General features: G+C 37.7%; 1 protein-coding gene across 1 annotated transcript in view; it reads right to left on the bottom strand.

The window, feature by feature from the left end:
* Window positions 1–2,620: 2,620 nt before the first annotated feature.
* The window catches only part of HPGDS (hematopoietic prostaglandin D synthase), a 57,839-nt gene continuing 34,268 nt past the window's right edge, over window positions 2,621–26,191 (bottom strand). The window contains exons 4-7 of the mRNA XM_079921057.1: window positions 24,368–24,460; window positions 18,955–19,064; window positions 14,092–14,190; window positions 2,621–2,806 (exon numbers count right to left, since the gene is read on the bottom strand). Of these exons, the coding sequence (XP_079777183.1) occupies window positions 2,642–2,806; window positions 14,092–14,190; window positions 18,955–19,064; window positions 24,368–24,460 (467 nt within the window). The 3' untranslated portion in view covers window positions 2,621–2,641. The remainder of the gene's footprint in view (window positions 2,807–14,091; window positions 14,191–18,954; window positions 19,065–24,367; window positions 24,461–26,191) is intronic.

The raw sequence follows: 26,191 nt of genomic DNA, 5'->3' as shown, positions 1-26,191 counted from the left end.
TTCCTGAATTTCATAGAGCATTGTTGGGAGGAAAGAAGCACCTTCAACAAGGTCACACTTAGATGGACTTGACTTTTCTTTCTTCCTCCCCACAACCTCTCCCCACTTTTTGCTTCTCAACTACATTCTCCTTCCTCTGCCCTGCAGTTCACGGATAAGGCCATCTATTTTGTTTATATGTTTCCTGATACAACATAACATACTAAGATTAGACTATTCAATATTAATATTAACAGGTAAATTGAACTAAAATGTGATGTTCCAATATAGTTATGGTTTAAAATAGGTTGGGATAATCTAAATATATAGTTATTTGGAAGATTTCTATATAAATGGCTTGTTTATATGGGCAGTTCTTGCACAGTAGTGTGGGACTGTAGAAATTTTTCAAGTTGAAAGTGTGTAATCACTTGGGAAAATGATTCTTCCATGACCTTTAAGAATTTTGTCAGCACATTATAAATGTATAAGTGAACAAAATAGTAAAACTAATATTCAGTACACTGTAAAATATTAGAAACACTAAGGAAGTTTTATTTTTGTAAAAAAATTTATCAGAGTAGTTTGAACAGTACCTTCCTATAAAACTTGCAAGCACACATTTTTTTTTTTTTTTTTTTTTTTTTTGTCTCTTGGTAAATAGTCATAATCCTAAATTTGGATCAGCTTCCAACATTTTATTGCTCTTTCAATGTCATGAAATATCCCTATTCTTTTTTCTTTCTAAATAGACTTTATTTTTTCGAGGGGTTTTAGGTTCATAGCAAATTCAGCAGGAAGTACAAAGAGGTCCCATGTACCCCTGCTCCCACACAGACACACCTTCCCCACTATCAGCATCCTGCACCAGAATGGGACTTCGTTACAATCAGTGAAAATGCATTGACACGTCATAATCACCCAAAGTCCATAGATTACAGTAGGCTCCACTCTCAGTGGTGTACATTCTATGGGTTTGACAAATGAATCCATTATAGTATCATACAGAATAGTTTTACTGCCCTAAAAATCCATTTACGTTTCCTCCATATCTTTTCATGGCTTGATAGATCATTTCTTTTTAGCACTGAATAATGGTCTCTTGTTTGCATGTACCCCAACTTACGTATCCACTAACCTACTAAAGGATATTTTGGTTACTTCTAGTTGTTGATACAGCTGCCACAAACATTCATGTGCTGGTTTTCATGTGGACCTGTTTTCAACTCCTTTGGGCAGATACCAAAGAGTGTGATTACTGGATCATATGGTAAGAGCATTTTAGTTTTGTAAGAAACTGCCAAACTCTCTTCCAAGGTGTATGTGCTGTTTCGCATGCCTATCAGCAATGAAGAAAAGTTCCTGGGGCCCCACCAGAATGGGACATTTGGGTGGTGTCAGTATTTTGAATTTTTGCCATTCTCATAGGTAATGGTATCTCCTTGTTCCTATTTGCAATTCCATAGTGACATATGATGTTGAACATCTTTTCATATGCTTATTTGCCATCTGTATATCTTTGATGAGGTGTCTGTCCAGGTATTTTATCCATTTTGTAATCAGGTTTATTTTATTGTTGACTTTTAAGAGTTCTTTGTGTATTTTGGATAAAGTCCTTTTGCAAATGTTTTCTTCCTGTCTGTGGCTTGTCTTCTCTTTTTTTTTTTTTTTTTGTATTGAAGTATAGTTGATGTACAATATCATATATGTTACAGGTGTACAGTATAGTGATTCACAATTTTTAGTTTTTTTATTCATTTTTACTGGGCTATAGTTGCATTACATTGTCTTCTCATTCTTTTGATCTCAATTCTTATAACGTGAGGGGTTTTTTGCTAGTCTCACCTCCTCTGGGATATCTTCATCTCCTTTGTCACAACCAGTTTCCTCATTTATGTCAATAAGTTTGCCTTCACCAAGTTCTTCTGGCTGCATATCTAGAGCCTCTTGAACTGCAACAGCATCAACATTCTCGCAGCCAGCTCTTTCCATTTATGTTCAATTTGAATTTCCACCATTTTCACTTTTCATTTCTTTATTGCACTTTAATCTTTGTTGGTGAGTTCCCTTTTTCAATTATCCATTTTTGTAAAATGTCAAGTGGATTTATCACTAAGAAACAACACTTTGCTTTCTGTGCACGCATGACAGATGCGCAGTGATCAATCACTAACAGATTTTGAAAGAAGTGGCATGATTGCTCATATATCTATCTGTTATTTACATAGTGATTTGTGGACTGAAGAGCTAGCAGCAAAGTTTATACTTTATGCAGTTACTCAGTTAATATGGCGTGGAAACTGAAGTCCAAAGCTTTTCAGGGTTTTTTTTGGAAAATGTGTTATGTAACTAAACCATTGTGACTGAAATTCATGCATGTCAGAACTAGTGCAAAGCGAAGCCTGCCTGTATTTGAAACTATTTTTCTTCAGTTATAAATAAGGTGAAGCTACTCTGAATAAAAAGGATACTGGAAACAAAACCCTTTTCTCCCCCAGCCCCTTTTTTCCTTTTTTTTTGATAAGCAGAATATGGCAGAAGTGAAAGTCTTGATGGAGCTGGGGAGGGGAGTGTGCAGGTTATGCAGCACGCTGATGTAGCTTCGTATCTGATGAGAGTGATGCTGTGAAGAATAATGAAGTTTGGAGGCAGCAGGCATCACCTAGAGTTTGGTTTGGGGCCTTCTCATTATCCAGTTGGCTATGGCAGGAATGCTTTGGACTTTCTTACGTAATGTCACCAGCCTGGGATGGTTGTCCAACAAATCAGGTTTAAAGACCAAAAGTGTGGTACTGCAAATTTCCCAGTAGAAATCTGCCCAAGTTACCTAGTTTAAAGGAAACAAATTTTCATTAGAACATAAAAGGCCTAACTTCTTAATCTAAAAATAGTTTCTTTTTAATTCAAAATAATGTTATTACAAGAGCAGAATGCGTGTATTATAGAAAATTATAGATAATACCATACTCAAAACACACAGAGGTTACTCACATTAACACCTCTGTATATGGTATTTTTTTATGCATGTGTGTGTATTTTTACTAAAATGAGATCTTACAGTACATGCTCTTTTGTAACTTGATTCAATCTCCATCTCCCTGTGACAATACATTTTCATCTCATTTAACACACCATCATTACTTTTCCATCTGTTCCAAAAATGTCCTTTATAGGATAAAGCAGGATCCATTCCAGGACCATGCATTTCATCTGGTCATGTCCTTTAACTCTCAATTCAGAACAGTACCCTTTTTTTCCCCCGTCACTGAATTATTGAAGATTCCACACTAGTCCTGCAGAATGTCCTGTCTTCAGGATTTTTATGATTATTTCATCGGTTCCTTTATATTGCAGAGTAAAAAGGAAGAGAGTGCAAGTTATCTTTAGAGAGTTCATAGTTTCAAGTTACATATTTTTGGCTAGCATACATTATATTGAATCACATCAGAAGACATATGTCTGACCATTAGTGTAACCCTAAGATTGGCCACTGGACAGTATTAGGATGATGGCAGCATAGGCGTACTCTTGTATACCTGTTTTTTTTAATTTGTACACTTGTTTCGTGCTTTTATGACTAGATACTAATCTGGATGACATTACTTTTGTCTCCATATAAATCAGTCAAAGAATGAAGTTTAAATATGGATTATTCTTAGTTTTCCTTTTATTTGGAATTTAATAATGCTGATTTCTAGTGTTTTATGAACTTGCTTACTAAACACCTGTCAACTAGGAGAGTCTACTGGTTAGAGGATTCAGAGTTCAGGCAACAAATATTTATGGAGTACCTACTACGTGCCCTGTACAGGTCTGACTCCTGGGATTGACTAGAGAGCAAGATGTGATGCAAACCCCTTCTCTGGTGCAGCTTTTACTTCAGAAGCAGGAAGACAAACGTCAAGTGTGGTACGGGGTATCGGCCAAGATGGCAGAGTAGAAAGGCCCTGAGCTCACCTCCTCTTACAGGCACACCAAAGTCACAAGTGTCTGCAGAACAGCCATCGATGAAGTAGACCAGAATCTACCAGAAAAGATCTTCTACAGCTAAAGACATAAAGAAGGAACCACACGAGATGGGTAGGTGGAGCTGACTCACAATATAATCCAGTCCCTTACCCCCAAGTGGGCAATCCACAAACAAGAATACTTATACTGCAGAGGTTCTCCTATAGGAGTGAGAGTTCTAAGCCCCATGTCAGGCCCCCCAGCCCAGGGGTCCTGCACCAGGAAGACAAACCCCCAGAGCATTTGGCTTTGAAGACCAGAAGGACTTAATTTTGGGAGTTCCAAAGAACCAGGGGAAATAGAAACTTCACACTTAAAGGGTGCCCATAAAATCTCACACCAGGACCCGGGGCAAAAGCAGCAATTTAATAGGGGCCTGACCTACTTGCTGGTCTTGGAGAGTCAAGGAGGCAGCTGCAGCTCAAACTAGAGACATAGAAACTGGCAGCAGCCATATTTGGCAGCTTTCTACCATGTAGGCACCATTGTAGGATCCTCCCTCCAGCTCATGAGTGCCAAGACCTGGCCCCATCCAACAGCCTGTAGGCAACAGTGCTGGGGAGCCTCAGACCAAAGAACTAACTGGGGGGGGTGGGGGAGGACACAGCCCCACCCATCAACAGACAGGCTACCTAAAGACTTTCTGAGCCCAGAGCCACTCGAGACATGCCTCTAGACCTGGCCCTTCCCACTAGAGGGCCAAGACCCAGCTCCAGCCACCAATAGGCAGGTGCTGGCCTTGCGCTCAGGAAGCCTGCATTAGCCTCGAGACCAGACTCATCCAACCAGTGGGCAGACACCAGATGCAAGAAAACCACAATTCCACAGTTTTTGGACCCAGCCTGCCCACAGCAGGCCAGACCCTGCCCTGGGACCAGCTGGGCCCTGGCTCTGCCCACTAGCAGGCCAACACAAGCTGTGGGACACCCCAGACCCAACTGTATCAAGAACTGCCTCCCCCACCTCCACAGCAATCTGACACCAGCTCTAGGATCCCTGGGCCCTGCAGCAAGATTCCCACATTCCAGGACCAGTTGTGACTGCCAATAGTCCAGCACTAACCCCTGGACCTAGCTTCACCCACCAGTGGACAGGAACAGCCACAGAGTCTTCTGGATCCTGGCTCCATCCACCAGTGAGCCAGCACTGGCCCCAGGACCTCCTGGGGTTCTGAAATCAGCCCTCTTGTGACCAGGCCCCACTAACCAGCAGCCTCCATACAAGGCAAGGCCTGGCAACCAATAAGACTAGGGACAAACCAAGCCTACCAGACCACCCACATAGCCTGCTGGCCACAACAGAAAGCCCCTCACAGCCCTCCTGGGGAAACCCTAGAGCATATAGCTTGGGTGACAAAAGTGGAGTGCCCTGCTGGAACGCATAGGACGTCTCCTACAGAAGGCCACTTCTCCAAGTTTGGGAAATGTAACCTACCAGATACATAAAAATACAAATAGCAACCTAGACAAAATAAGGCAGCAGAGGAACATGCTCCAGACAAAGGAACAAGATAAAACCCTAGAAGAACTAAATGAATGGAGATAAGCAATCTACCCAAGAAAGAGTTCAGAGTAATGATCATAAAGAAGATCAATGAACTCAGAAGGAGAATTGATGCACAGAGAAGTTAGAAGTTTTTAACAAAGAGTTTGAATATAAAGAACAACCAAACAGAGATGAAGAATACAGTAACTAAAATGAACACACTAGAAGGAATAAACAGTAGACTAAATGATAACAGAGGAATGGATCAATGAGGTGGAAGACTGAGTAGTGGAAATCACTGATGCTGAACAGAAAAAAGAATGAAGAAAAATGAGGACAGTTTAAGAGACCTCTGGGAAAACATCAAGTACACTAATATTCGCATTATAGGGGTCCCAGAAGGAAAAGATAGAGAAAAGGGGGCTGAGAACATATTTGAAAACATAGTAGCTGAAAAATTCCCTAATCTGGGAAAGGAAACAGTTACCAAGTCCAGAAAGCACAGAGAGTACCATACAGGATGTGTGTTCTCAAAGAGGAACACACGAAGAGACGTTGTATTTAAAATTACAAAAAGTAAGGATAAAGAAAATATTAAAAGCAGCAAAGAGAAAGTGAAGAGTAACATACGAGGAAACACCCATAAGGCTGTCAGATGATTTTTCAGCAGAAACTCTGCAGGCCAGAAGGGAGGGGCACATTATATATAAATCCCCTATATATATATATATAGTGATAAAAGGGGAAAACCTATAAGCAAGAATATTCTCCCCAGCAAGCTCTCATTCCGATTTGATGGAGAGATCAAAAGCTTTACAGACAAGCAAAAACTAAAAGAGTTTAGCCCCTCAAACGAGCTTTACAACAAATTTTAGTAAATTCTCTAGGCAAAAAAGATAAGGACACAACTAGAAACAGGAAAATTACAAAATGAAAAAGCTCACTGGTTTCAAAGATACAATGAATGTAGGAAATCATCCACACACAAAGCTAGTAGGAATGTTAAAAGACAAACGTAGTGGGGACTTCCCTGGGATTCCAGTGGTTAAGACTCTGCCTTCCAATGCAGGAGGTGCAGGTTTGATCCCTGGTAGGGGAACTAAGATCCCACATGCTGTGGGGTGTGGCCAAAAAAAAAACTTAAAAAAAAAAAAAGACAAAAGTAGTAAAATCATCAATGTCCACAAAAAGCAGTTGAGGGATACACAAAACACCTAGATGCAAAATATGATATCAAAAACAGTAATCATGAGGGAAGGAGAGTACAATTGCAGTGTTGTTAAAATGCATTTGAAATTAAGAGATCACAGCTTAAAACAATCATAAATATATACAGAGAGAGAGACTGCTATATAAAAACCTCATGGTAATCACAAACAAAAAATCTGTAATAGAAAAGAAAAATGGAATCCAAACATAAAACTAAAGATGGTAATCAAATCACAAGAGAAAAGAAAAAGGGAAGAAAGACCTACCAAAACAATTGATAAAATGGCAATGGGAACATACATATCAGTAATTACCTTAAATGTAAATAGACTAAATACTCCAACCAAAAGATACAGAGTTGCTGAATGGATCCAAAAACAAGACTCATATATATGCTGCCTGCAAGAGACTCACTTCAGATCTAAAGACACACAGACTGAAAGTGTGGGGATGGCAAAAGATATTCCATGCAAATGGAAATCAAAAGAAAGCCAGAGTAGCAATAGTTATATCAGACTTTAAAATAAAGACTTACGGGCTTCCCTGGTGGCGCAGTGGTTGAGAGTCTGCCTGCCAATGCAGGGGACACAGGTTCATGCCCTGGTCCGGGAAGATCCCACATGCCGCGGAGCGCCTGGACCCGTGAGCCATGGCTGCTGAGCCTGCGCGTCCGGAGCCTGTGCTCCACAACGGGAGAGGCCACAGCGATGAGAGGCCCGCGTACAGCAAAAAATTAAAAAAATAAAAAAAATAGACTGTTACAAGAGACAAAGGACAGTACATATTGATCAAGGGATCAAGCCAATAAGAAAATATAACAATTGTAACTATATATGCACCATGCACCCAACATAGGAGCACCTAAATACATAAGGCAAATATTAACAGACATAAAAGGAGAAATTGATATTTATAGAGCATTCCATTCAAAAGCAGCAGAATACACATTTTTTTCAAGTGCATATGAAACATTCTCCAGGATAGAACACATGCTAGACCACAAAACAAGCCTTGGTAAATTTAAGAAAATTGAAATCATATCAAGCATCTTTCTGACCACAATGCTATGAGGCTAGAAATCAACTAGAAGAAAAAAAATGCAAAAAAACACAAACGTGGAGGCTAAACGATATGCTACTAAACAACTAATGGATCACTGAGGAAATCAAAAAATACCTAGAGATATATGAAAACAAAAGCACGACAATCCAAAACCTATGGGATGCAGAAAAAGCAGTTCTAAGATTATAGTGATACAAGCTTACCTCAGAAAACAAGAAAAATCTCAACCTAAATTTGAACCTAAAAGAGATAGAGAAAAGAACAAACAAAACCCAAAGTTAGTAGAAGGAAAAAAATCAGATAAAGATCAGAGCAGAGATAAATGAAATAGAGACAAAAAAAATTAGAAAAGATCAATGAAACTAAGCCAGTTCTTTGAAAGATAAAACTGATAAAACTTTAGCCAGATTTATCAACAAAAAAAGGAAGAGGGCCCAAATCAATAAAATCAGAAATGAAAAAGAAGCTACAGCCAACATCACAGATATACAAAGGATTATAAGAGACCATTACAAACAACTATATGCAAATAAAATGGACAACCTAGAAGAAATGGACAAATTCTTACAAAGGTACAATCTCCCAAGACTAAGCCAGGAAGAAGTAGAAAATATGAACAGACCAATTACCAGTACTGATATATGATATTTGTTTTTCTCTTTCTGACTTACTTCACTCTGTATGACAGATTAACACATATATGTGGAATCTAGAAAAATGGTATAGATGACCTTAATTGCCAAGCAGAAATAGAGACACAAAGAACAAATCTATGGATACCAAGGGGGAAAGGAGTGGGGTGGGAGGAATTGGAAGATTAGGATTGACACATATATGCTATTGATACTATGTATAAAATAGACTACTGATGGGAACATAATGTATAGCACAGGGAACTCTACTTAATAAACTGAAGTGTCCTAAATGGAGGGGATATATGTATATGTATGGCTGATTCATTTTGCTGTGCAGTAGAAGCTAACACAATATTGTAAAGCAACTATGCTCCAATAAAAATTAATTTAAAATTTTACCAGTACTGAAACTGAATCAGTAATTTAAAAACTCCTAAGAAACAAAAGTCCAGGACCAGATGGCTTCACAGATGAATTCTACCAAAAATTTAGAGAAGAGTTAAAATCTATCCTTCTCAAACTATTCCAAAAATTTCTTGAGGAAGGAACACTTCTGAACTCATTCTATGATGCCAACATCACCCCTATACCAAAACCAGACAAATATACTACAAAAAGAGAAAATTACAGGCTAATATCACTGATGAACATAGATGCAAAAATCCTCAACAAAATACTAGCAAAATACCAGAGATGCAAGGATTTTTCAGTATCCACAAATCAATCATCAGTGTGATACACCACATTAACAAATTGAAGAATAAAAACCATATAATCATTTCAATAGATGTAGAAAAAGTTTTTGACAAAACTCGACATCCATTTATGATAAAAACTCTCCAGAAAGTGGGCATAGAGGGAACCTACCTCAACATAATAAAGGCCACATATGACAAACCCACAGCTAACATCATACTCAATGGGGAAAACCTGAAAGCATTTCTTCTAAGATCAGGAGCAAGACAAGGATGCCGACTCTTGCCACTTTTATTCAACATAGTTTAGGAAGTCCTAGTCACAGCAATGAGATAAGCAAAAGAAATTAAAAGGAATACAAATTGGAAAGGAAGAAGTAAAGCTGTCACTGTTTGCAGATGACATGACACTCTACATAGAAATTCCTAAAGTCTCCACCAGAAAATACTAAAGCTCATCAATAAATTTGGTAAAGTTGCAGGATACAAAATTATTATACAGAAATCTGTTGCATTTATATACACTGAGTTATCAGGAAGAGAAATTAGGGAAACAGTCCCCTTTACCATCACATCAAAAAGAATAAAATACCTAGGAATAAACATACCTAAGGAGGTAAAAGACCTGTACTTGGAAAACTGTAAGACACTGATGAAAGAAATTGAAGATGACAAAAACAGATGGAAAGATATACTATATTCTTGGATGGAAGAATTAATTGTTACAATGACCATATTACCCAAGGCAATCTACAGATTCAATAAAACCTCTATCAAAATACCAAGGCATTTTTCACAGAATTAGAACAAATAATTTTTAAATTTGTATGGAAACACAAAAGACCCTGGATAGCTAACACTATCTTGAGAAAGAAGAACAGAGCTGGAGGAATCACACGCTCTGGCTTTAGACTATAGTGCAAAGCTGCAGTAATCAAAACAGTATGGTACTGGCACAAAAACAGACACATTGATCAATGGAACAGAATAGAGAGCCCATAAACAAACCCACGCACTTATGGCCAATTAATCTATAACAAAGGAGGCAAGAATATACAATAGAGAAAAGACAGTCACTTCAACAAGTGTGTCTGGGAAAACTGGACAGCTACATGTAAAAGAATGAAATTAAAATATTCTTTAACACCATGTACAAAAATAAATTCAAAATGTATTAAAGACATAAATGTAAGACCAGAAACCATAAGACTCCTAGAGGAAAACATAGAATAATACAGTTAGACATAAATCATAGCAATATCTTTTGGATCTGTCTCCTAAAGCAGAGGAAATAAAAGCAAAGTTAAAATATGGGACCTAATTAAAAGCTTTTTGCACAGCAAAGGAAACTATTGACAAAATGAAAAGAACCTACTGAATGGGAGAAAATATTTGCAAATGACATGACTGATAAGGGGTTAATATCCAATGTATATAAACAGTTCATACAATTTAATAACAAAAAGACAATTAAAAAATGGGCAGAAGAACTGAATAGACATTTTTCCAAAGAGGACATGGAGATGGCCAACAGGCACATGAAAACATGCCCAACATCGCTAAGTATCAGGGAAATGCAAATCAAAACCACAATGAGATTATCACCTCACACCTGTCAAAATGGCTATCATCAAAAAGAACACAAATAACAAATGTTGGCGAGGATGTGGAGAAAAAGGAAAAGGGAACCCTCCTACACTGTTGGTGGGAATGTAAATTGGAGCAGCCACTGTGGAAAACAGTAGGGAGGTTTGTCAAAAAACTAAAAATAGAACTACCATATGACCCAGCAATTCCCCTCCTGGGTACATATCTGGAAAAGATGAAAGCTCATCTGAAAAGATACATTCACCCCAATGTTCATACCAGCATTATTTGCAATTGCCAAGATAGGGAAGCAACCTAAGCAACCTATCCATCAACTGATGAATGGATAAAGAAGATGTGGTATACATATAAATGGAATACTACTTGGCCATAAAAAATGAAATTTTGCCATTTGCAGCAACATGGATGGACTTGGAGTATATTATGCTAAGTGAAATAAGTCTGAGAAAGACAAATACTGTATGATATCACTTATATGCAGAATCTAAAAAATAGCACAGACTAGTGAATATAACAAAAAAGAAGCACACTCACAGATATAGAGAACAAACTAGTGGTTATCAGTGGGAAGAGGGAAGGGGGAGGGGCAATATAGGAGTAGGTGATTAAGAGATAAAAAGTATTATGTATAAAATAAGCTATAATGATATATTGTACACCATGGGGAATATAACGAATAATTTATAATAACTATAAATGGAGTATAATCTTTAAAATTTTGAATCACTATATTGTACACCAGTGACATATAATATTGTACATCAACTATACTTCAATTAAAAACAAAAAAAATCATAAAGTGATAAAGGTGATATAGACAAAGTAGAGTGATGAGAGGGATTCTCAAGGGATCAGGGAGAGAAGTCCTTTAAGAGGTGACATTTAAGCTAAGGCTTGAATGATGAAAAAAAGATCCAGACAGGCAGTGATTTGGGGATTAAACATTTCAGGCAGAAGGAGGAGCAAGTGTAAAGGCTCTTAGGTGGGAGTATGACTTGTGTCCGAGGAAAAAACAAAACACCAGAGTGTTTGGGACACTTTGAGGAAGGGAGAGAGCACTAAGAGATGGGGTTAGGAGATAGGTTGCAAAGGAATTTTAATAAAAAGCAGAAGGAAAAGATATTTTACATTCTTAGAAATTGTTCAGTCAATAAGGGCAGAGAAAGGAACGTAAAAGATACGGCAAGTTTGCTTCTCTGTCTCCTCAGGACTCAGCAGACAGTGATTAAAATAAGTCACAAGAGCATGTCAAAAAGCAGTATCTCGTCTCCTAGAATGGAGTCTCCTTGAAAGCAGGGACCCCAGCTTACCACAGCTTCTAAATCAGATTTAGATTTGATTTTTCTCTTGGCAAGACTACTTCATAGGTGGCAGTGCACTCCTCTGTCAGTAGGCCCGTAATGTCTGGTTCTCTCCTTTTTTGTGATACTAACAATTGTTGATAGTCAATGCTTAGATCCATTGATTCATCATGGGTTGGAAAATGGTGATGATTTATTTTAAACTCTCCTTGTTTGTTTATTTGTTTATTTATTTATTTATTTATTCATTGGCTGTGCTGGGTCTCCGTGTGGCACTTGGGCTTTCTCCAGTTGCGGCGAGCAGGAGCTACTCTAGGTTTCGGTACACAGGCTTTAGTAGTTGCAGCACGTGGGCTCAGTAGTTGCAGCACGAGGGCCCCAGAGCACGTGGGCTCAGTAGTTGCGGTGCACAGGCTCCAGTAGTTGTGGCGCACTGCATGGGCTTAGTTGCTCTGCGACATGTGGGATTTTCCCAGATCAGGGATCAGACCTGTATCCCCTGCATTGGCAGGCAGATTCTTAACCACTGGACCACCAGGGAAGTCCTCTTTCCTTACTTATTAACTAGAATACCTTTATGTAGGCAGACTTTGTCCATCCATTTTTTTTTATCTTGAGGTATAATTGGCATAGGAATGGCACGATAAATGCTTTATTCAAACCCCTCAACTTTTTTGTTTTTAACAGTTTTCGGAATACAGACAGTCTCTGGCTTATGATGGTTCAGCTTACAACTTTTTGACTTTACCATGGTGCAAAAGTGACACATGTTCAGTAGAAACTGCACTTTGAATTTTGAAGTTTGATCTTTTCCCAGGTTAGTGATATGCTGTATGGTACTCTCTCATGATGCTGGGCAGTGGCAGTGAACCACATAATCAGGAGGGTAAACGACTAATACACTTACAATCATTCTGTACCCATACAACCATTCTGTCTTTTACTTTCACTACAATATTCAATAAATTACGTGAGATATTCAACACTTTATTATAAAGGCTTTGTGTTAGATTATTTTGCCCAAAACTGTTGGCTAATGTAAGTGTTCTGAGCAAATTTAAGGTGGGCTAGGCTAAGCTATGATACTTAGTAGGTTGGGTGTATTTTTTGACTTACGATATTTTCAATTTACGATGGATTTATTGGGACATAATCCCATCATAAGTCAATGAAAATTTGTAATAATTTGGCTCCATAACATCTTCTAAAAGTCACCAATGAAGCTTTGTTTGGTTTTGAGGTGTGTGTGTGTGTGTATTTGGTGATGGTGGTTGTCATAAACTCATGGATTCATTCATTTTGATTTGTTTCAATCCATTGCAGTTAATATTCTTATTGTGGCTTGAATTTTCTCGTCTTTGGCCAGTGAGAGCTTCTACAAGTTGACTGCTAAGTCATTCTGACACAACTCTGGTGTTGTGTGTGTGTGGGGGGGGGTTGTGATAATTTATTTGGTTCTATTATGTCAAAGTATTCCCGGCTCATATTTTACGTTTCCTGTCCCAAACTGAGAATGAGCTATTTCTCCAAGAAGTTCTGGTTACTTTTAGTATTTAGAGACCAGAATCTGGGTCCAAGGGGTGGCCAGAACAACTAGACTGGTAATTTTTTCGAGAAAAAGAGACACAAAATGCTTGTTGTCTTTACCTTAAGAAAAAGTACATCGTGAACTGAAACTGGTGTACAATAATTATTTTTTTGTCCCGAGAAAATATCTATAATGAGATGTATAGTCAAATCACTGTGTTTTTAAAAATGACAATGATTCTTAAGATAGTGTTTCACTAATAGAGTCCACAGGTACTTCTCCACATACCCTGTGCACCAATTTGACACAAGTTCATTTGTTTCACTTTGCTTTAGTTTGTCAGTGATAGCTTTTTAAAATGTTTTTGTTGTTGTTATATAATTATATAAAATATTTTAGTTCATGTTTCCAAAGTTAACTCCACTGAAAAAGTTTTATTCAGAGAAGTTTAGCTTTTGTCCCTGCTCTCTAACCTACTCCCTCCCTATGAGTAACACTTTTTTCAATACATTTTTATAAAGTTTTTGGTTTATCCATATATGTATATGCTTGTATTTTTTTAAGATGTAAAACATACTCACAGAGTTACCAATAAACCACTCTTTTTCCCCTAAGTATGTGTCTAAATCTTGCAGAAGATGAGATGCATCACATGTGAGTAGCTCCTTAAACATCTGATCCTAAGAGAGGGAGAAAAAAGATTCCTTTAAGCATAATAAGAAGAAAAACAAATGAGTTGAAGAGGAAGTAGATTTTTCCATCTTCTTTCTCCCACATGAGTTCAAAAAGGAAGTAGCTACCTGTTATTGGTGGTTGTTGCTTGCTTGTTTGTTTTTTTAAATGAATGGCATGGAGATTCAGGTCTGATTTTCTATAGATCTTATTCTTCCCTTTGTTACTCATGGATTAAAAAATAAATATTGTCATCAGTTCTTATTGTTTCTTTGTATATAATGACTTAATATTTCATCAGTAAAATCTTTTCATGGTTTTTTATCTTAATTTTTGTTAATGAAAATTATTCCATTATGTTTTTACATTTCTAAAATTCCCTATCTTTTTTAGGCTCACTCCCTTTAAAGTGAAATAATTTAACTAAAGGTAAAGAAATTAATTTATTTTGTAAATAAAATTTATTTTGTAAGACTATTATTAATAAAATATTATTATTTTGTAAGATTCCTCCAGTTTAGCAGTCTTTCATCTCACAGTTACACTTAACGGAAGTAATCCATAATAAATAGTAATGTTCTTGGGCAGATTTCCTCTGTTTGGCTTGACATTGTACCTTAGGGTGAGATTTCTCTGCCTTGACTATCATCTGTAAAATGAATCCAAGGTGCCCCCTTTGGATATAATATGTAAGATATTATTACAAACCGAATAATATCCTTGGGAAAAAATAACAGATATATCCATTTAAAAAAATTATCTTTTGTGTTTTTACTTGAATCTTTGAAGACCAAATAATTTATTCATGGCCTCTTTCTTGGTAAGAGGTATTTATTTGTTTATATACAAAAATCAGGCTGGTTTGTATTGTGGATATGAAATGTAAGCCAAACTCAAAATATTATAAAATATACATATATCATTAATATTCACAAATGAATGAATATTATAAAATCTGTAATAAAATCAGCCTCTATTAAGATAAGTCAAATAGTGGATAAATCTCACCAATTTACTGATTTACTTCCTGTTACTATTATGACTTAGCTGGGTAATATAGATTATTATAACATAATGCCTTATATTTGTAGGGCCCAGTTTGCAAAAGCATCATTACAGATTTACGTAGGTTTGCCACATTTCAGGTACTGAAGGTTGGGAAGTTTGTCATTATTTTGACTTTACATGCTTTCCACGGTTCTACACCACCTTAGTACATAAGGTTCTCTCTCTATGGTTAATATATTCATAGTTCTAAATAAAATAGTGTGAATCCTTCAGCCCCTTCCACAGAATCTGTGAGCTAAGAGGCAATGGGCCCAGAAACACGTGACATTTCCCATAGCTTAGCTTAGATCAGCATCAGTTGGGGAGGTAATAGCCAGCTTGGCTGTCCTAGAATAGCTAGAAACAGGAGGGAGTTAAATGGAACAGGATGTAGATGCTGTACAGCTTTCCAAAAACTCCTGTGCGTTCAACTGGGTGATTCTGCTACTTTTTCTACTGTGCATTTCCACAGGTTAAGGTACACCAATGCTTTGTATATGCAGTGCCAGATAAAAATCTTATCTCTGTGCTCTTGAGTTCCTTAGCCCAGATTCTCTTTATGTGTTTGGTGAGAATCATATCAGTCTAATGAAATGTAAATTGCTAAACAGCATAACCATTAGTATTTAAGAGTCATTTTAAAGTATACTCACCAAAATAACCTAAACAAGATAAAATTTTCTTACATAGCCTTTTCTGATAAACCCTAGATAGCCATTCCTATACTTGGTGGACTCAGAAATTTCCTCCCACCTCCCCCAGAGAGTTATAAGGAAGGAGATTTTTGCACATTGAAAAGGTCATTGCTATTGTATTCTATCAATGACATTTAGAGGATTTAGGGAGGTTTGCATATTTCTCCAAAGCACCATTTTAAAATCCACACTGCCCAAATCGTTTAGGATTGGAAATGGGCCACTGCTGTTCCCTCAGTCCTGCTGATCCATCACCCTCCCCCCCCCAACCCCCTGCCCTGTTCTTCAGATGAGGAAACTGAAACAGATGCATTGAATAACCACAGAAACACTAGTGATAAATTCAAGGATTATCAGTGTGACCAATGCTCAGAGACGTATTTTGCCTTTAAATTAATTTTTTTAAATTTTAAATTGGAAATGGAATTTTTAGCATGAAACATTTATAATTGTGTACTCCATAGATTTTTAAAGAACATATAAGAAGAGGACTATTTTCACTGTTCATCCATCTTTACTGTATCAATATTCTGCTTTTGAAAATTTTATCTGACCACAAGGTGGCAGCAATGCAGCCCACTATGGAGAGACTAAGTAATGAGATGCAAAAGAACTGTGTATTTTTCATTGTATTCTGGCCAGGTCCTGCTTATTAATCAGATAGTCTAGCTATTCGCAATTATTTCTGCAACATGTTGTCCCTTCATATGATTTATTCATGAACTTGGAATATGTCCTGTGAATTTGTTTTTCTGAGGTAGGTAGCACGTAAGAGCACTGTTATTCTAATACAAAGGTAGAGTTCCCCTTATCATAAATGTTCAAAGAACATTTTCCTTTGGGAGAAAAGGAGAATGGAAAAATAGAGAAGTAGAGAAGGGCAAGCCCACATGGAACAAAAACCTTTAGATACTTTTTTCTAAATTGAGAATTATGCATCTACTTGTCTCTGCATTTATAAGGATATGTGAAATATAGATGTCATGTCTGACAAATAAAAGGAAAAACAATGAGCACTGAATTATATGAAAACACTATAATAACTAATATTTAGTGAATACTTTCCACCTAGCCATAGGTACTTATGCTACCATTTAATCCTCCCAGCATACTTTGAAGCAGATTCTATGATATCCCTACTTTACAGACGTAGAATGTGAAAATTTGATAGGGAGTTAAGTGACAACTGGTAAAAAGAGAATCAGGATTCAAGCCTGGCAGTCTGACTCCAGAGCCCAAATGTATTTCTATCCTCAAAGATGAGTTTTTATTTAAGACTTTGTTCTGGTTAGTCAGGTATCTGTATATATACGTATATGTGTTTGTCTCCCCACACACCTTACATTTATGTCAAGGAATCGGTAAATGTGAATACTTTTATGTTCCAAATATCTCTATTTAAATCAGAGGGTCCTAATTAAACAAAAAGTATTTAGAATAAATTGCTTAAGTAAGTTGATAAGACTGCCATTTGTTCTGTGCTGTAGCTTTTGGATACAGACCTTAAGCCATAACATGTGCATAAATACTCCTGCACAGCTGTTTTGAATGGCTGCTACCACTGTGGCATTACATCCAGTGGTTAAGAACATGGAGTCCGAGCCAGAGTGTCTGGGATTTGAATTGCTTGTGTACCACTTACCAGCTAAGTAACCTTAGGTAAGTTATTTACACTACATGAACCTCAATTTCTTCATCTGGAAAATGAGGATAACAACAGTTTCCAAAATTTTACATGAAGAAGTCTTGAGGATAAGAGATACGAATACTGGAGATGTGTCCCAAGTAAACAAGGGAGTAAATGAAAACAGAGTACGTCATCCAGGAAACAGGACTCCAGCTCAAGAGAAAGACGTTCCTGGGATGGCAGTGAAGGAAAGTCCAATGATGACAGCTGTGCAAAATCCTAGACAGCTCTACAAAGGAGAATGGAAATCTCTGGCTCGATAGCTCCAAGAAAATAATGGAAACAGTAGATTATCTGATATCATTGACTTCTGTGAAAAATTGCATTGGCAGGCCATTGGACAGTGTGGGAAGGTTCAGCAATAAAAGTAAAAAAGAATTAAGCAAATGAAAAAAAGACAATTACTAATTTGAGGAGGAAAGTGAGAAAGGAAATATAATCAAAGTATACCACGATGCACAGTTTTGTACAATATCTGCATAGGCATACTAATGTAATGACTGAACGTAGATTTCACCACAATTTTTTTTTTTTTTTTTTTTTTTTGTGATAACGCGGGCTTCTCACTGTTGCGGCCTCTCCCGTTGCGGAGCACAGGCTCCGGACGTGCAGGCTCAGCGGCCATGGCTCACGGGCCCAGTCTCTCCGTGGCATGTGGGATCGTCCCAGACCGGGACGCGAACCCGTGTCCCCTGCATTGGCAGGCGGACTCTCAACCACTGCGCCACTAGGGAAGCCCCCTCACCACAAAATTTTCATATTATATTAGGAGTTTGGGGGAAGGGAAGCAAAGAGAATGACTATGTAAGAGATAAATTCTAATTACTATCATAAGTCTATCAGAACTATCTAGGGCTTCCCTGGTGGCGCAGTGGTTGAGAGTCCGCCTGCCGATGCAGGGGACGCGGGTTCGTGCCCCGGTCCGGGAAGATCCCACATGCCACAGAGAGGCTGGGCCCGTGAGCCATGGCCGCTGAGCCTGCGCGTCCGGAGCCTGTGCTCCGCAACGGGAGAGGCCACAACAGTGAGAGGCCCAAACTATCTAAAATTTGTGAATCAAAGAAAGCCATATTTACATATCCTATAGAAAATATGGAGATATAGAAATCCTAAAGAAACAGCTAAAAGTGTTAAAATGACGGTTGCATCTGAGGAAGGGTTAATATGAAGAGGTAAGGCTGGGAATCACTGTAGTAATTTGTTTTAAACTTTTTAATATAATTTGATATTTTAAAACTAGATGTATGTCTTACTTTGATAAAAAGGAACTTTGAAAAGCACCTAACATAATGTTTGGCAAGTGGATATGATTAATAGCAGTAACAGCAAACTGATCACATTACTTTTATATCTTGTTTTCTCTCTGCCCAAGGAAAACGAGACATGAAATCATCCAGTGTGTCCACGACTGCATCAACTTGACATTGTTGCAATTCTGTTTTTCCAGCCAAATCTATGGAATAGAGACAGGCCATTTTATGCCCAAGAATATGCTCAATTTATTTTACTATAGTAAAACTTTTTAAAAAATAGGCAATATATTAATATGGTTCAAAAATTCAAAACAGTATAAAACAGTGTCCAGTGAAGACTAACTTCCTCCTCTGACCCATTCACTTCATTTTGCTTCCTTACCTACCTACCATATTGGTAACCATTTTCATTCATTTATTTTGTATTCTTCCATTGTTTCTTAATGAAAATAAGAATCGGTATCCCACTCAAAACGCACCTTCCCCATATATCCTAGAGGTCTTTTCTTACAAGTCCCTTAAGGGCATCCTTGCTCTTTTTTCAGGTACATGGGATTCCTTTAAGTGGAAGTGCCACAATTTATTTAACTAGCCTCAACTGATTAGGTTTGTTTCCAGTCTTTTGCTAGTGCAAGTGATACTACAATAAATAACCTGTACATACATTATCATTTATCTTGTAGAAAGAATTACTGTTACATGTGCAGATAATTTTTTGTCAGGAGCATTTGTTTGCTTCCTGGGAACTATAAGTTTAAAATAATAGAAGTGTTGTTTTTTTTTTTTACTGCCATTCGCTGACCGTCATTTTGCTAAGGAATCATTCTAAAATGATTCAGTGTAGAAGCATTCTAAAATAGGTTGCATTTCAGCCAAGGGAACTGTCAACAAAATGAAAAGACAATCTACTGAATGGGAGAAAATATTTGCAAATGATATGACCGATAAGGGATTAATATCCAATGTATACAAACAGCTCATACAACTCAACATCAAAAGGACAAATAATCTAACTAAAAACTGGTTTGAAGAACTGAATAGATATTCTTCCAAAGAGGACATGCAGATGGCCAACAGGCACATGAAAAGATGCTCAACATCGCTAGTCATCAGGGAAATGCAAATCAAAACCACAATGAGATATCACCTCACACCTGTCAAAATGGCTATCATCAAAAAGGACACAAGTAACAAATGTTGGCAAGGATGTGGAGAAAAAGAAAAAGGGAACCCTCCTACACTGTTGGTGGGAATGTAAATTGGAGCAGCCACTGTGGAAAACAGTAGGGAAGTTTGTCAAAAAACTAAAAATAGAACTACCATATGACCCAGCAATTCCACTCCTGGGCGTACATATGGAAATGACAAAATCTCTAATTCAAAAAGATACATTCACCCCAATGTTCATACCAGCATTATTTGCAATTGCCAAGATAAGGAAGCAACCTAAGCAACCTATCCATCAACTGATGAATGGATAAAGAAGATATGGTATATATATATATATATATATATATATATACACAATGGAATATTACTCAGCCATAAAAAAGAATGAAAGAATATTTGCCATTTGCAGCAACATGGATAGAATTAGAGGGTATTACGCTAAGTGAAATAAGTCAGACAGAGGAAGACAAATACTGTATGATATCACTTATATGTGGAATCTAAAAAGTACAATAAACTAGTGAATATAACAAAAAAGAAGCAGACTCACAGATACAGAGAATAAACTAGTGGTTACCAGTGGGGCCGGGGAGAGGCAATATAGGAGTAGGGGATTAAGAGGTACAAACTATTATGTATAACATAAGCTACAAGGATATATTGCACAACACAGGGAATATAGCCAATATTTTATTATAACTGTGAATGGAGTGTAACTTTAAAAATTGTGAATCACTATATTGTACGCCTATAACTTGTAACTTTAATAAAAAATTAAAATATAAAATAGGTTGCTTTTGTACAAATGTATAAATTTACTAAAAATCAAGGAACTGTATATACTGACAATGGTGAACTGTATGTAAATCACGCCTCAATAAAGCCGTTAAAAGTGAAAGAAAATGCCTTAGTAATTAGCGTTCTTCTGTAAGCTATCTATATTTTCACGTGTGTGATGTTCAAAGACTGATTCTTCTTTCTGACCTTGAGAAATCCCTCCGAATTGTATCATAAGGTCTCTTCACTCATTTTCACCCCTACTTTGACTTCCACACTCAAGGCTTCAGCTGTCAATTTTATACAGATGACTCATTCAACATGTTTAGTCCCAAATTCCAGAGCCATATTCTCAGCTTCCTTTTTTTTTTTTTTTTTTTTTTTTTTTTTTTTTTGCGGTACGCGGGCCTCTCACTGTTGCGGCCTCTCCCGTTGCGGAGCACAGGCTGCGGACGCGCAGGCTCAGCAGCCATGGCTCACGGGCCCAGCTGCTCCACAGCATGTGGGGTCTTCCCAGACTGGGGCTCGAACCCGCGTCCCCTGCATCGGCAGGCGGACTCTCAACCACTGCGCCACCAGGGAAGCCCTCTCAGCTTCCTTTGGGATAGTTCTCTACGTATCCTTTGGGATCGGCCGCAACTGGGGCTACAGCAGTGAACAAAGGAGATCAATTCCTTGCCTGCATGGCATTTACAGCTAACTGGGAAAGACAGACAATGGAAAGGATACTGCAAGTTAAGGAACTTTTTCTTTTAAGAAGAGGACAAGGAGCTATGGGAATAAGGAGCTATGTCCAGGTGTCGTCTGCCTGGCCCTTACTCTCCTGCTCAAATAGACTTCCCTCCACATGTCAGTATGTCTTCTAACCCTAGGATGATTCTATCTTCACAAACTTTCTCATATTTCCCAAATAGGCACCCCTGCAGTCATGCCAAACAAAGTCTGGCCAGAATAATCTTCCTAAGCTCATAGCCATGGTTATGTTGCTTTTCCAGATAAAAATTTAAAGTTGAAGTCAGACAGAGAAAGACAAACACTGTGTGATCTCACTCATATTGGAATCTTTAAAAATTACTGCTAATAACTAACTCAAAGATACAGAGAACAGATGGTTACCAGAGGCAGGAGCAGGGGTAGGGGCAGTAAAATGGGTGGAAGTGGTCAAAAGATACAAACTTCCAGTTAGAAGATAAATACGCCCTGGCGATGTAATGTACAGCATGGTGAGTATAGCTAAGAATACCATCTATTTGAAAGTGGCTAAGAGAGTAGTTCTTAAAAGTTCTCATCACAAGGAAAAAAATCTGTAACTATGTGAGGTGATGGATGTTAACTAGATTTACTGTGTGATCATTTAGCAATATATACATGTACTGAATCATTATGTCATACACCTGAAACTAATGTAATGTTATATGTGAATTATATCTCAATTTAAAAACAACTCTACAGGGGCTTCCCTGGTGGCGCAGTGGTTGAGAGTCCGCCTGCCGATGCAGGGGACACGGGTTCGTGTCCTAGTCCAGGAGTATCCCACATGCCGCGGAGCAGCTGGGCCCGTGAGCCATGGCCGCTGAGCCTGCGCGTCCGGAGCCTGTGCTCTGCAACGGGAGAGGCCTCAACGGTAAGAGGCCCGTGTACCGCAAAAAAAACCCCAAAAAACTCTACAGTTGTTTAAGGGATGACATTAATACTCTGGCTCTTTCTTACCAGAATCTATTTTTCCATCCCTTTCTCTTTCTGCTTCCGCTCCACCCAGCAAATTTTGAAGTTCTTTTCTTTTTCTCCTGCCATTTTTTCTGTCTGGAATGTTCTAGTCCAGAGATTCTCTAAGTGAGTTCCATGGACCAGCTGCATAAGCATCATCTGGGAAATTGGTAAGAATGCAAATTTCCCACCCTAGGCCTATTGAATCACAATCTCTGGAGACAAGGCTGAACAATCTGTTTTAATGAACCTCCAAGTGATCCTGATGCACATAAAATTTGAGAAACACTGCTCAAGTCCAGATATTTCTCTTGAAATTCTAGGTATCTTTTCAGGCTGAACTCAAATGTCATTTCCACTTCAAAGTCAAATTTCCATAGTCAGAAGTCATCTCCATTTCCTATATTTAGCTATCTATCTATCTATTTATTAATTTATTTGGCTCTGCTGGGTCTTAGCATATGGGATCTTTTTTTTTTTTTTTTTTGGTTGCTGCATGTGAATTCTTAGTCGTGGCATGTGGGATCTAGTTCCCTGACCAGGGATCGAACCCAGGCCCCCTGTACTGGGAGTGCAGAGGCTTAGCCACTGGACCACAAAGGAAGTCCCTCCATCTCTTTTAAACTCCCAAAAAATTTTGTTGGCTGAAATGTGTTAGTGTAACACAAATTTTTGTATTTTTAGCATACATACATTACTTTGGTCCAAAAATGAAGGTCTAGTAATTATGGCCCATTTTATTGGTAAGATAACCATGTCTCTCGGCCTTCCTGGGTGGCGCAGTGGTTGAGAATCTGCCTGCCAATGCAGGGGACACGGGTTTGAGCCCTGGTCTGGGAAGATCCCACATGCCGCTGAGCAACCGGGCCCATGAGCCACAACTACTGAGCCTGCGCATCTGGAGCCTCTGCTCCACAACAGGAGAGGCCGCGACAGTGAGAGGCCCGCGCACCGCGATGAAGAGTAGCCCCTGCTCGCCGCAACCAGAGAAAGCCCTCGCACAGAAACGAAGACCCAACGCAGCCAAATTAATTAATTAATTAATTAAACGAATTAAAAAAAAAAAAGATAACCATGTCTCTACAGCTTGGATCATAGTGGTTTTGGGGATAGCAAAGAGGGTGTCAGTGTCAGGAGTGGGACATGGTGATTCTGCAGATTATTTATAAAGAAAGGGTCTTTAAAAGAAGCCAAATGTAGCCTTTCACTCAAAAAGAGTGTTATGAGAGTGTGAGGGGAGAGAGAAGACAGCAGAGCATAAGATGGGGAAAGGCACCAGGCAAAGATGAGAACTAAGTTTCCCTTATTACTCCTCATCTCATCACGTTAGCGCATGCGCTAAATAAACAATCCGGTAGCCAACTACCCACTCAGGAGGCCTCAGATGGCACTTTATGGTGGCAAAGAAGACTCCCCTTCTATTTTTTTTAGCATGATTAGGATGAAAGACATTGGGTACATGATTTTAATAGTATGAGTCATTTCAGCCTCCCTATGCCACATGTATTTCCCATTAATTAATCTTCTCTGATAACCTGTGATATGCATGCTAGCAAAAGTTTGGGTTCAGACACATCTGTCTAATTTTTCAGCTAAATTCCAATAAGGGATTGAGGACAAGGAAGTATGGGGCAGGAGAGACTGCAGGCAGTATAAAATTAATTGTCTAGGGAACTCGGGAAATTAAACTGGTAGAGATGGTATATTTATACTTCTCTGGCACTGAATCCCATTCTCCCTTGCACTATATTTTAATCCCATTCAGTAATAACGTTACTTAATGAATATTGAATATATGCCATGTTTTTTTTTCAGTTATCAAAAACTGTACACACAATAAATATATTACCTGTATTTTTGGTCAGATATCTTGCTATTGCTAGGCTCTGGTGAAGGTTCAATCCATCGACTTCCAAAATGGGAATTTTGCCAAATGGAAGAGCTTAAAACAAAATGAGCAAAGAATCAACTTCCAGAACAAAAGTTATAATACTTCCATTTTACTGATAATTGTGGAAATAAAACATGATAGTAACGTTACAGAATTCTTGAATATTAATTCTAGAAGGGACATTAGGCATCCTCTAGTGGAATCTTTACATTTTACAAGTTTAAAAAAAGAGAGTTGTTAGAAAAAGAAACAGACCCACAGACATAGAGAACAAATGAGTGGCTACAAGTGGAGAGAGGGAAGAGGGGAGGGACAAGATAGATGTGGGGGAGTAAGAGGTACAAACTATTAGGTATAAAATAAGCTACAAGGATATATTGTACAACATGGGGAATACAGCCAATATTTTATAATAACTATGAGTGGAGTATAACCTTTAAAAATTGTGCATCACTGTACTGTACATCTGCAACTTATATAATATTGAACAGCGACTATACCCCAATTTTTTAGAAAAGGGGAAAAGAAGAGTTGTTAGAAGAGCTGCTATAGACTTAGTGACAGAACTGGGTCTAAACCCCACGTTTACAGTGATACTATCGATATATATTATATATTATCTCACATACTTACTATATAATTTTTTTTAACTTTTAAAGCCTTATTAAATTTTCAGTCCTCAGAGATTACATTAATTATTCTTTAAAACCATAGTCTGAGGAATATGAAGAGTTTGATATTGAGTTATGATAAGGAACTTAGCCAAATTCTTATTGATCATTTGAAGTATATAGTAAGCGACAAGCATATTTGTACAAATATAGGACAGATTCATAGCAGGTGTATTAATATTTATCTGTAAATCCTACTTTGTTTTCTTATCTAAACCTATTATATTTTTGTCAGAGAATAATTTATTATTCTTCATTATAGAAAAATTCTAAGTTGAAGATAAATAAAAATAATTCTACCACACAATGATAAATATTTTAATTGCTTTCCCATATATATATCAAAACAAAATCATAATATATATGTTTGTAAACCACTTTTTAAAATTTGATAATACCTTTTAAAATCTTTCTAAATCAATAAAACATCATTTTTTAAAGCATACATTTTGCCATATGAATTAATCACAATTTTCCCAACCAGTGCCTTAGGTTGGGACATATAATTATTTTGGAAAGAGGGAAAAGAATAAAGTGCCACTCATAATCCCATGACTGTAACACAACTACTAGAATCAACCTTCAAGCGTCTTTCGTTTGCACTGAATAAGTACAAGATGAACTACAGTTCACATCAGGAATAAAAACATCTTTGAACACTTACCTAATAAGTGTGCCAAGTACTATTCCAGGTGTTTGAGATACTGCAGTGAGCAAAACAAAGTCCCAAATAAAACTGATACAAACTGTGATGCCTTATTTGAAGCAAAGTATGTAATCAAGAGGGAATTAACATGCCTGACATTTTGAGGGGTGCTTCCTTTTGTGCTAGGCATTGTACTAAATATTTAACATGCCCATTCAGTCTTCTGGTACTTAAAACAACCCTATGAAGTAGGTATTAACTACCATCTCATTTTATAAATGAGGAAATGAGATGAAGAGAGGTTATAGAAATAGTCCAGATCACACACCTGATGGAGGTGAGAGCCAAGTGAGAGGTGAAATCCAGTTGGAACTCTTACTTAGCTGTTTTCTAGTTCTAAGAGCCATGGTTTTGAAAGACATTAAAAATCAGAGCAAGCCCAGAGGATAGTATCCAAGTTAGAGA

The sequence above is a fragment of the Stenella coeruleoalba genome, assembly GCF_951394435.1.
Source record: "Stenella coeruleoalba genome assembly, chromosome: 4".
In the NCBI taxonomy this organism is placed as follows: Eukaryota; Metazoa; Chordata; class Mammalia; order Artiodactyla; family Delphinidae; genus Stenella; species Stenella coeruleoalba.
The sequence above is the reverse complement of the archived record's forward strand: the minus strand, read 5'-3'. Positions and strand labels throughout refer to the sequence as shown.